General features: G+C 38.8%; 1 protein-coding gene across 1 annotated transcript; it reads left to right on the forward strand.

The window, feature by feature from the left end:
• Positions 1 to 2,755: 2,755 nt before the first annotated feature.
• Positions 2,756 to 5,235, forward strand: LOC147636005 ((R)-mandelonitrile beta-glucosyltransferase-like). The gene is made up of 2 exons (XM_086801448.1): positions 2,756 to 3,369; positions 4,119 to 5,235. Exons 1-2 carry the CDS (start codon positions 2,853 to 2,855, stop codon positions 4,994 to 4,996), a joined length of 1,395 nt encoding a protein of 464 aa, XP_086657574.1. The 5' UTR covers positions 2,756 to 2,852; the 3' UTR covers positions 4,997 to 5,235.
• The last annotated feature ends 5,959 nt before the right edge of the window (positions 5,236 to 11,194 follow it).

Raw genomic sequence — 11,194 nt, forward strand, 5'->3', positions numbered from 1 at the left:
GGACAAGCCTTTCACTCCACACATGCTCTTTGCTAACTTGTAGGAGCCATGGGATTCTCTCATCCCATAAATCAGCAACGCTTCTTTACATTGAGCATTCTTCCATGCTCAAACCAAAAAATGAATGAGGAAAAAACTTCACAAAACCAACCTTCTTGAGACATAATCAGTAGCATATCTTCTCTTGGCAACTTCTCCTTGACAATGATGAAGACTCAATAGCCTTCATAATGCTGAAATCTCCATTTTCAGCTTCTTTGGGCAGCACCATAAACTCCAAATCTCCATGGGCATAAACTCTCTCCAAATGCAATACTAATTACAATGAGTGTGCTAATTTTTTTTCATAATAAACTGAAAATAATGCTTAATCAAAGAACACATAACCAAGAAACTATACATAAGTATTCACCATGACCAAGAGCCCACACCCAAGCTCTGATACCATGTTAACAATCCAAAAATGGGATTGATCATGGTGATAGACATAGATTAAGCAACATAATTAAGGTGGATTAAACCACACTAAGAACTCCATAAGTGAGAGAGAGATTGCACACTCAACACAAGTTCTATTACATATCTCAAGTGAATCATACAATGATATAGGTTTCTAGCCTTATCCCACTTTACATGTCATCATCCATGTGGCACTCTCTTTTCCACTTCTTTTGGTCACAACACTCACACACCATTCAATATTACATGTGGCATTCCTATCTTGCCACAATATCTTGCACCTTTAGGGTGCTTTCCCACATACACACAACACCACGATTACATCTCTCAACAACCTAGAGTGCTATCTCAAAATGCTACTTGGGCCTTAATGATAAGGAAATTAGTGGAAATGACTAATGTATTGGCCAAGGGCAGATGGGGGAACTGGATAGACAATTTTTTTCTTCTTATGCTCCTCTTAAAGTCACATGCTCCTATGCTCCTCTTAAAGTCACATGTTCAGATTTTTGCAAAATGCTATGTAATTGCTGGAAAGATAATTTGGGTTTCATGGCTTGGGATGGTGGGGGGAGGGTACCTAACCTAACTCTATGCTGTCCTTGGGGTTATGGTGGACACATAAGTTTAACCCCCCCTAGCTTCAGATGTGGCGAATATTCTTAACAACAAAGGTATCAAATATCTGGCTGACTACTGGGATAGGGATTTGGCTGGGTAGCAAGAGGTGAACCTCTTATCTGAGGAGTTTCAATTAACCAGGAGAGAGAGGGACTTGATGACTCAGGTGATGGAGATGTTGCATAGTGAATTATGTTCCATAGCTCTACTGATACTTCAGTCTAGATTAAGGACCGGACTTAGATTAATGGTGTCAAATTCAAGGACGGAAAAACCAGTGACATTTATGCATTAATGAGAAAAGGGGATGCTAATGTTTTGTATTGCAACAAAATATGGAATGTAAAGTGGAGTGCCTCTAGCTGGAAAAAGAGATGGCACTTGATCTGGAATTGCCAGGTCCTTAGGAAATTTCAAGATTTTTTGTGGAAGGTTAGCATGTGGGCATTACCTATTAGATACAAACTGCAAAAAAGGAATATGGCTAGTGGCATTTTCCCTAGATGCAGGTCTTCAACAGAAAGTGGCGAGCATGTGTTTTGGGAATGTCCAGCCCTAAGAAGCACCTGGTGCAAAATGACTAAGTGGATAGAGAGGGGTTTGAATATGCAAAATGACTAAGTGGATAGAGAGGGGTCTGAATACGCAAACGTTTTGGGAGGACTGGTTACTTGGGAAGTGGGCAGTCAATGATGAGCTCAGTGGGTTGTTGTTTAACATTATTAGAACTTGCATCTTATGGGAAATCTGGACTAGCAGGAATGAAATTGTATTTTTGAGGGCTACATGCACAGGATTGCAGGATATTGAGTTGATGTATAAATGTGTATGCATGTGCTAGTTTGTATGTAATGTAAATAAAATTAGATCTCTGGAATTGGATTTGTTGATTCAGAACCTGCACATGAATATGCCTTGAATGTATCCCTGATATTGGTTAAGCTTCATGCATACTAGGGTTCTCTCCCTAATGATGGATTGTTGGTTGTAGGTGAGGTGTTGGATTAAGAAGAAAAAGGCCTCCAAGATTTGGTCCTAAAACTCAGAGATGGTACCGCAAGGAAAAACAAACGGATCACACATTTGTAGCCTTTATTGAGAACCCGGTTGGCATTAGCCCTACTGTCAAGGTTTGGTCAAAGCATGGGGTTATGTTAGAAAAACAGTCCCCCCGGGGCTGCACTACTGAGGCCATGATGGAGGCTTGCTTATTGCTAGGGTATCAGATCTCGTGGGATCAGTCTTGCTTCTTGTGTAAGGATGAAAGATGGGAATTTCTATGTAAAATCTTGAATGAGGTTAAAAAAGAGTAGAGAGTTGAGTCTTTGGGGGTGATGTATGCCAGTTTTTGAATAGTTATTAATGCAAATAAATATTATTGGTCCAAAAAAAATGGTCGTTTAAATGCAGTTAAATCATTGAAGTTTGCTGAAGTGGTTTTGAGGAAAGACACATGCAAAATAAAATAAATCGATCATTACAATTTCAAAAAATAAAATCAATTTCACACTAGAGAATCTTTCACACAAGACTTTAGTGGGGGAAATGCTTTTTCACAATGGAGAAACGGAAAGCTTGTTTTTTTCCAAAAAGGAATATGCACGCGTGTTGACAAAAAGGTGAGGCCACTGAACAAAAGCCAGTCTAGCAAAGGGCAAAAAGAAAGTTGAGGCTCCTTTCTTCTCTAGTGATGCATAAAATGGGGCGATGGGTTCCCTGTTTGTAAAAAGCTCACACTACCTTCTCTAGTGAGAGAGCTTGAGCTTCTTGCCATGGATGCTTCTACACCTCCTCTCGTAGCTAGTAGTAGTAGTAGCAAGCCCCATGCTTTGGTCCTTCCAATGCCTGCCCCAGGGCACATCAACCCTCTGCTTAATTTCTCCGTGCACCTAGCCTTGCGTGGTTTTGTCATCACTTTCCTCAACACAGAGAAGGCCCATGATCGCATCAAACCCAGTGCTGCTATTGGCCTGGACGTTAGGTTTGCCATTATCCCTGGTGGTGGGTACCAAGAGCCGCTCTTGCCCGGACAAAGCATGCTCGATACCCATCACAAGATGGAGGCCCTTCTCAAGGGCATTGAATCGCAGCAAGGGTTGCTTGAGGAGATGATCATCAACTCTCGGGCTACCCCACACCCCATCACGTGTATTATTGCAGATTCTTTCTTTCCATGGACTCAATCTCTCGCTACCAAGCTAGGGATCAAGAGAGTGATTTTTTGGACCACCAATGGGATGGGATTGGCTTCTACGCTGGAGATGAGAAGCGGAAATTTCAAAATCCCTGGTACTGCAACCATTTTTTGCCTTGATTTAGTCACATGTCATTGTTTTTTAGGCTCTATCTGCAGATAATTATGTGTATGTATTCTGCATGCATGTATGTACATATGTATTAGGTGTGTGTCATGCACGTGCGTGTGTATGTATGTGTGTGTATACATACATACATACATACATACATACATACATATATATATATATATATATATATATATGTATGTATGTATATATATATGTATGTATATGATTTGAGAGAGCAAATATATTACATATAGAGCACGCAGGAGTATGAATAAGAATTTTAGAAATTGAGTTGGTTCTCAAATTGATCATTTAATAATCAAGTTGAAATTCTGGGGAGAGAGAAGAGGGAGATTTTTATCATCGTAGGCAGGACCACATCATCCATGTGATGACACTGATGTGTAATTGAACCACAACACTTGCATGTGATGATACTGATGTGCAATTGAACCACAAAACACATGAACTCAAGATCTCCCTATTAGGGAACTAACGCATGAACCACTGAGAGGGGGGGAATGATGTGGGGAGAGAATGGAGAAGAAACTAAAGTCTGAAGGTTACCACAAATGGCTTACTGATTAATCATTCAAACACAGGCTAGGAAATGGCAGTTGTAAGTTGAACTTTTGAGAATGATTCATAATGACTAGTGGGTCGACGTTCCAGAAGTGAGGTCAGGCCATTCGGCGATGAGACAATGATTGACTTGATTTTATGTCTATTCAGATGGTGATGATCCCAATAATGCTAATATGGAGACAGGCGGCATTATTCTTAAGCGATCAGACTTTCTGGGCGCATTGCCATTTCGTGATCCAGAGCGTTTGAACCACTTCACGCAGAGACTAAATGGTATGGAAGATACAGCTTGCATTGTGGTGAACACATTTGAAGAGCTGGAAGCCCCTAGCCTCAAAGCCTCTACCTGCCCAACCCATGTGCGTTACGTGGGGCCCGTCCTGCCGCCTCGCCTTGACAACAATGCAACCCTAAGTGCAAGCTTCTACCAAGAAGAAAGTGACTGCCTCCACTGGCTTGACAAACAAGAGGGGGGTTCCGTGCTCTACATCTCATTTGGTAGTATGGCTTCCTTGACACAAAATCAGCTTGTAGAGTTCGCTGCTGGCATTGAAGAAAGCAAGCAGCCATTCCTATGGGTGGCACGAGATGGGAGCAATTTGTTCCCAAAAGGGTTTCTAGAACGAACATGGAGCCATGGCCTCATCATCAACTGGGCCCCGCAAATTGAGGTGCTAGGCCATGCGGCGGTTGGTGGATTTTTAACGCATTGTGGGTGGAACTCTGCACTGGAGAGCATTCACATGGGTGTTCCCATGCTATGCTACCCTTTCTTTGCAGATCAACATCTCAATGCAGTGCTTATAACGAAGGTATGGAAGCTAGGGGTAGCCATGCAAAAGGGGGAGGACGGTATAATACAGAGGGACAATGTCCAAAAGTCTGTCATGGCTCTCATGCACTCACAGGACCTTCAACAAAGAGCTGCCACGTGGAAGGCGGCTTCTCATCGTGCACTTGAACCAGGGGGGTCATCCAGTATTGCGTTGGAAAGTGTCATGCTTGATGTGACAACAGTGGCATAAGCACTGAGCCGTGGAAAGTGTCATGCTTGATGTGACAACAGTGGCATAAGCACTGAGCCGTGGGACCAAATTAGTTTTTGGACTTTTAAGGTGGCAAATCTAAAAAAAGGATTATTATGCTTAGAAAATAACTATAAAATTGAATTTCTGTGAAGGTTGTGAGGACCATTCATTTGTACAAAAATGTCACTAATAATTGGAAAATGCAATTACATATACAAACCAATACCCTTGGGTCATCAGAGGTATAGCAACCTCATGTGGACATTTCACTTTCCTGCCAGACTTTTCAACCTTTCGCATGTAATTTTTTATTTTTCCATGACAATTAAAACACAGCATACCTGCTAATAATATTCATATCCACAAATAGAACCGTAAGTTGCCTTTTTTTATTTTTATTTTTCCATGCTGATCTTTCTTCTCCACTCATTTACCATGCTGTTTACAACATGAGCAGTTAACCAGTTCATCACACAGCTTTTGACCAGCACATCCTGCCAACCCAACACCGCAAACCTTGCCGTAAGATATTCCAAAAACTGCAAGTCAAACATAGGCCGAGTTCCTACGGCTGAGTTTATTTCAGCTTTAAATGGCTGTGAAACTCAGCCATATATGTTTTTTTATTTCAAAAACTATGCCACATGTTTCTGTGCACACGGACAGCTTGTGCGGTGACCTGTGGTAGCCGCTTGGTTGCAAATCTGAAAATGCAGAGGTATAAGCGGCTGAATATGGAAACGCTGAAGCCTCAGAACAAGAACTGCTGCAGAGAACAATCAGGGGATGGGAGGGATGGCACAAGATAACCAGAAGGGACAGGCAAAAGGGAGCCCAGAGAGCTCCAAGATCAGGGTTGGGAAAGCAAGCCCAAGTAGACCAAAAAACGCAGCCTGTTTAGGATAGCGTTGTTGCTGTCCAATCCTGAAAAAAACGCCTGAGAACCCTTGGAAGGTGCCACCAAGAAGGATAGGTATGTTGTCCAGAAAAAAACACCCTTGTCAGGCTGCCAAGAAGCTGCAAACTGACGCCCTGTGAAGAGAGGAAACTGTAGCCCATTGAATGGGTATCTACTATCAATCATCCCTTGAAGAAACGCAAGCTTCAACGTAAACACAAAAGCGCAGATCTGTCCATGGGCAGAAAAACGCAGATATGAAGAGGTAGAGGAGGGAGCATCCAACGTTGAAAATCACCGATGCTCTGATACCATGATAGAATGTGCAGCAAAAGAAGGGAAAGTGGAAACACAAGAGAGAGAGTGAGAGAGAGTGAAAGAGAGAGATGGAGAGGAAACATAGGTGAGAACCTGCTCTCAATATCATCACCAAAAGGAATACATGTCCCGAGCAAGAGGGGAGAACCTCGTATGTGAGGGATTGCAGCTAGGCAAGCAATATTAAGCAATGAAATATGAGGGAGGCATGCCGGCTATATATACCTAACCATGAAGGCAGCCGACTAGAGATAAATACCTACACGACTGGGAAAAATACCCAAGACTCCATAAAATGGAAAAAAAATATGGGAAAATATATGTGGGGTGTGACCAGCCCCTCAGACTAACATGGTCAACCTAGAGGCTAAAATAGGACACCAAATAGGAAGCCAGCAAGTAGGGGATGATGTCTAACACTTACTACTATTATAAGTAAACTTAATCTCTAGAAGATACCTTTCCCTATGGAGACATACCCTCTTAGCATATGCTCCATAGTCTATTTTGCCCTCTTTGTCTCTCCAGATGATGCGAGGATGACATGCCTAAGTGTACACTGATTACCAGAATTATGCAGTGAATTTGGGATCTCAGTCATTGAAAATCTCCTCATGCAATTTATAGATCTTATACTGAGGCTCCACAAAGAGTTGAGCCAACTCGTGGCTCTTTAACAACTAAGTAGGGATAAATCTAACCATTTTCATTAATTGGTCAACCACAACCAGATTAAGTCATGACCCCTACTAGTCCAGGGTAATACAACCACAAAATCCATCAAGACACTTTGTCACTTGTTCTCGGGAATTTGCTAAGCATTTTATCTTTATTAACCTGGCATTGGGCACAATTCTGCACATAATCCTCAATAAAGGATTTCATGTGTGACCAATAGAAATGCCAGCCAACCAAGGCCAAGGTTCTATTTATGCTGACATGCCCCACACTAGGTGCATCATGGCACTCATGCAATATTCAAAGCTTGGATGCATCTAAGACTAGATCATTAGGCACACAAGCCTTGCCATCCTTGAGCCATAATCCACCTCTAATAAAATACGTTTCTGATATCTTTCTCTCAACAATACTCATCGGTGGAGTGTTCAAAACACTCAAACCTCGTGGGATATAACTGGCCTTGACCAATCACCCAACCAAAATGGGAATCACATTGGCAATGCCCTTTAAAAGATAGATAGAAGTCAGTTGTTATCTTAATAATAGAGATAGTATTGACCTTGGGGATCCTACTTGATTGGTTGCTTCCTTACGAGATAACGGATCTCAAATTCTAACTCCTACATGAGCTCTGTAAGATTCCTCCCTCTTGCTTTTGAGGTGTAAAGGTGTAAGAACCTCCCCTTCTGTTCTAGTAATTATTTCCCTCTCTGAAATAGAAGAAAGATCTTGTTTTACCCTGTGTTGGTCTAGACAGAGAAAATATCTAAAGAGAGGTAATCCAAAATTGAGATATCTTTGGATATAAAAATCCTCCTAGTGTCTAAAATGGTTTCCCCAGAAACAGAAGTTCAAAATGAACTTTCCATTAGGAATCAATTAAAAATAATATAAGGGACCTTAGCCTAAGGGTCTAGATTTTCAGAAATTTCTAGATTATGGTCTAATTAAGGTTCCTATGGTGGGGGACCAATAGGATTAATCCAAGTGTTGCGATGAGATAAATCCAAAGAATAAAAAAAATATCCAAAAATGAGTAAATGCTCACATAAGATGAAGAGTTGACTGAGTACAAGGTTTATTAGTTAAAAACTATGAGATATTACTAAAAAAATGAGATATTTTGGAGTAATGATACATTTTTGACACCTTGGTAAGGAGGGGGGAGACTTTGAGGTAGGCGCCTATTTCACACATGTGGATGAGTTTTTAATTCAAAAAATTTGTGATATTTTTATCTCTCCTCTCTCCTGGATCAAATTAGATCAAAATATGAGCTAAACTGGTCCAAATCTTGTCCAAATTCAGCCAAACCGAAGTTGAAAAATTCTACAACTTAGTTGGACTTAGTTAGTGGCCTCCCTCACCTATAAATAGACCCTCATTCTTTTGTATTCTCATCTTTGAGGTATACCATGCTAGTATTACATTAAAATAATGATATTTTCTATTATCCCTCAAAAATCCTCTACTTTTGGAGAGATTGGAGCTTCTCTCTCTCTTGGAGCTTTCTTCTCAACACACTAAACTAATTGATTGGTTAGGGGCTTCCTTCTAAGATAAAGAAGCAAGCAAAACCAAGAGAGAGGTAAGATGTAATTTCGTGATTTTCTTTAACATTCTCAATGATTTCACTTCTCAACCCCTCTCAAGCTTGAGAAGTTTCAAATGAATTGTTTTTCATTGAAATTAAGCTTTCTATAAGAATTTTAATGATTAATCACAAAAAGTTTATATTTCTGCTTAATTAGGAGGCTTTTTATGTATATCTCTCTCTTCCCAAAAGAATGGTCATTCCTATGATTAATTCTTATTCAAATGGATGCTTCTCATTGATAAATTCTCAATTCAAAAATCAAACTCTATGCTAGTTAAGCTAGAGGCTAGAAAATGGTTTTTTAATGCTTTTATGCTAATAAAATTATAGTAAACTTATGATTTAATTCCATAAATTGGATTAGATCTAATGATAGTTATTCTATCATAATCGTACTACAAAGTCTTATTCTTTCCAAAAACATTGAAAATTATCAACAATAGCAGCGGAGCTATAGTAAAAATTTTAGAAATTAATACATAACTCATTTTTATGCATAATGTAAAAAGAGGACTTCCTACCATATTTTAGGATTGGACATCCTATGCTAAAAGAATGATTTTCATCGAATTCATGGGAAACTAATTTTTAGTATTTATGCATAAATAATTAAATTTAAAAAAGAGAAATTTTTGGTATTTTTATTTTTATGCAAAAAGAGGAATTCCCATGATAATGGAGATCCATGTAATTAAATAGAAAAAGAGAAATTTTGGTACATTAAAATAATAAAAATTTTTATTTGAAGAGGAATTTTAGATAAATTTATTTTATGTATGAGAAAATTTAAATGATAAAAGATAAATTTTCATGACATTTAAAATTCAATCATTTAAATGGTAAAAGTGAAATTATTGGTATATTTGGAATAATGGATATTTTTATTAAAGAAAAGAGAAGTTTTAGATAAATTTATTTTATGATAAAAGAAGAATTCCCATTACATTTAGAATTCAATCAATTAAATGCAAAAAGAGAAATTTCCATGATATTTGAGATCCAAGAAATTAAATAGAAAAAGAGAATTTTTTTAGCATAATTCAAATTATGAGTATTTATCAAAAGTGAAATTTTGAGCATTATTGGAAAATATGGGTAGAATTGATTTTTGTAAATCCATGAATCTTTTACTAAAAAAGAAGAATATTGAATATTTCACTTGAGAAAATTGAAAAAGAATATGAAAATATTCGTTGAGAAAAAGAACCTTTACCTAAGCCAAGCAATTGGCTTAGGTAAAGAATATGAAAATATTCGTTGAGAAAAAGAACCTTTACCTAAGCCAAGCAATTGGCAGAAATTTAGAAAGGTCCCATCGGTATAAAAAAAATGTTACTAAATGTGAAATGGATGTGGATGTGAATGAGACGTAAGGATATGTAATAGGATGTGATGTGATGTAAATAGATGTGGATGTGGATGTGATAAGATGTGATGTGATGTAAATGGATGTGAATGTGGATGTGATAGGATGTGATGTGATGTAAATGGATGTGGATGTGGATGTTATAAGATGTGATGTAATGTAAATGGATGTGGATGTGATAAGATGTGATGTGATCATGTAAATGCATGTGGATGTGGATGTGATAGGATGTGATGTGGATGTGGATGTGGATGTGATAAGATGTGATGTGATGTAAATTGATGTGGACGTGGATGTGGATGAGATGTGATGTGATGTAAAGGGACGTGGATGTGAATGTGATGAGATGTGGATGGAACGTGATGTGATGTGAATATATGTGGATGTGAATGTGAATGAATGGATGGATGTGAATGAATGGATGGATGTGGATAGACGTGCATGTGAATGTCTGGATGGATGTGGATGAATGAGATGGAATGTGTATGGATGTGATGAGGTATGGATGGATGTGGATGAGATGTAATGTGGATGCAATGAATGAGATATGATGTGGATGTGATGTAATGTGGATAGAATGTATGTGATGGGATGGGAATACAATAAATGTGATGGATATGAATGGATGAGATGTGATGTGATGAGATGAGATGTGAATGGATGAGATGTGATGTGAATCAAGATAGATGTGAATGGATGAGATGTGATGTGAATGGATGTGATGTGATGTGAATCGGGATAGATGTGAATGAATAATATGTGATGTGAATGGATAAGATGTGATGTGAATCGGGATAGATGTGAATGAATAAGATGTGATGTGAATGGATAAGATGTGATGTGAATGGATGTAATGTGATGTGAATCGGGATAGATGTGAATGGATTTGATGTGATGTGAATGGATTTGATGTGATGTGAATCAGGATAGATGTGAATGGATAAGATGTGATGTGAATGGATGTGATGTGAATTGAGATAGATGTGAATGGATGAGATGGGATGTGAATGGATGTGATGTGAGTCGGGATAGATGTGAATGGATGAGATGTGACGAGAATGGATGAGATGTGATGTGAGTCGGGATAGATGTGAATGGATGAGATGTGATGAGAATGGATGTGATGTGATGTGAATGGGGATAGATGTGAATAGATGAGATGTGATGTGAATTGGGATAGATGTGAATAGATGAGATGTGATGTGAATAGATGAGATGTGATGTGAATGGATGTAATGTGATGTGATGTGAATGGATGAGATGTGATGTGAATGGATGTGATGTGATATGATGTGGATCGGGATAGATGTGAATGGATGAGATGAGATGTGAATG

The sequence above is a fragment of the Cibotium barometz genome, chromosome 8 (genome assembly GCF_041138505.1).
Source record: "Cibotium barometz isolate CiBa-2024 chromosome 8, ASM4113850v1, whole genome shotgun sequence".
In the NCBI taxonomy this organism is placed as follows: Eukaryota; Viridiplantae; Streptophyta; class Polypodiopsida; order Cyatheales; family Cibotiaceae; genus Cibotium; species Cibotium barometz.

What these genes read in the sequence shown, in the direction of transcription:
- LOC147636005 (XM_086801448.1), top strand. Translation starts at nt 2,853, where the DNA reads ATGGATGCTTCTACACCTCCTCTCGTAGCTAGTAGTAGTAGTAGCAAG. An exon ending in CGGAAATTTCAAAATCCCTG is followed by an intron (nt 3,370 to 4,118) that starts GTACTGCAACCA and finishes ATGTCTATTCAG; the next exon opens with ATGGTGATGATCCCAATAAT.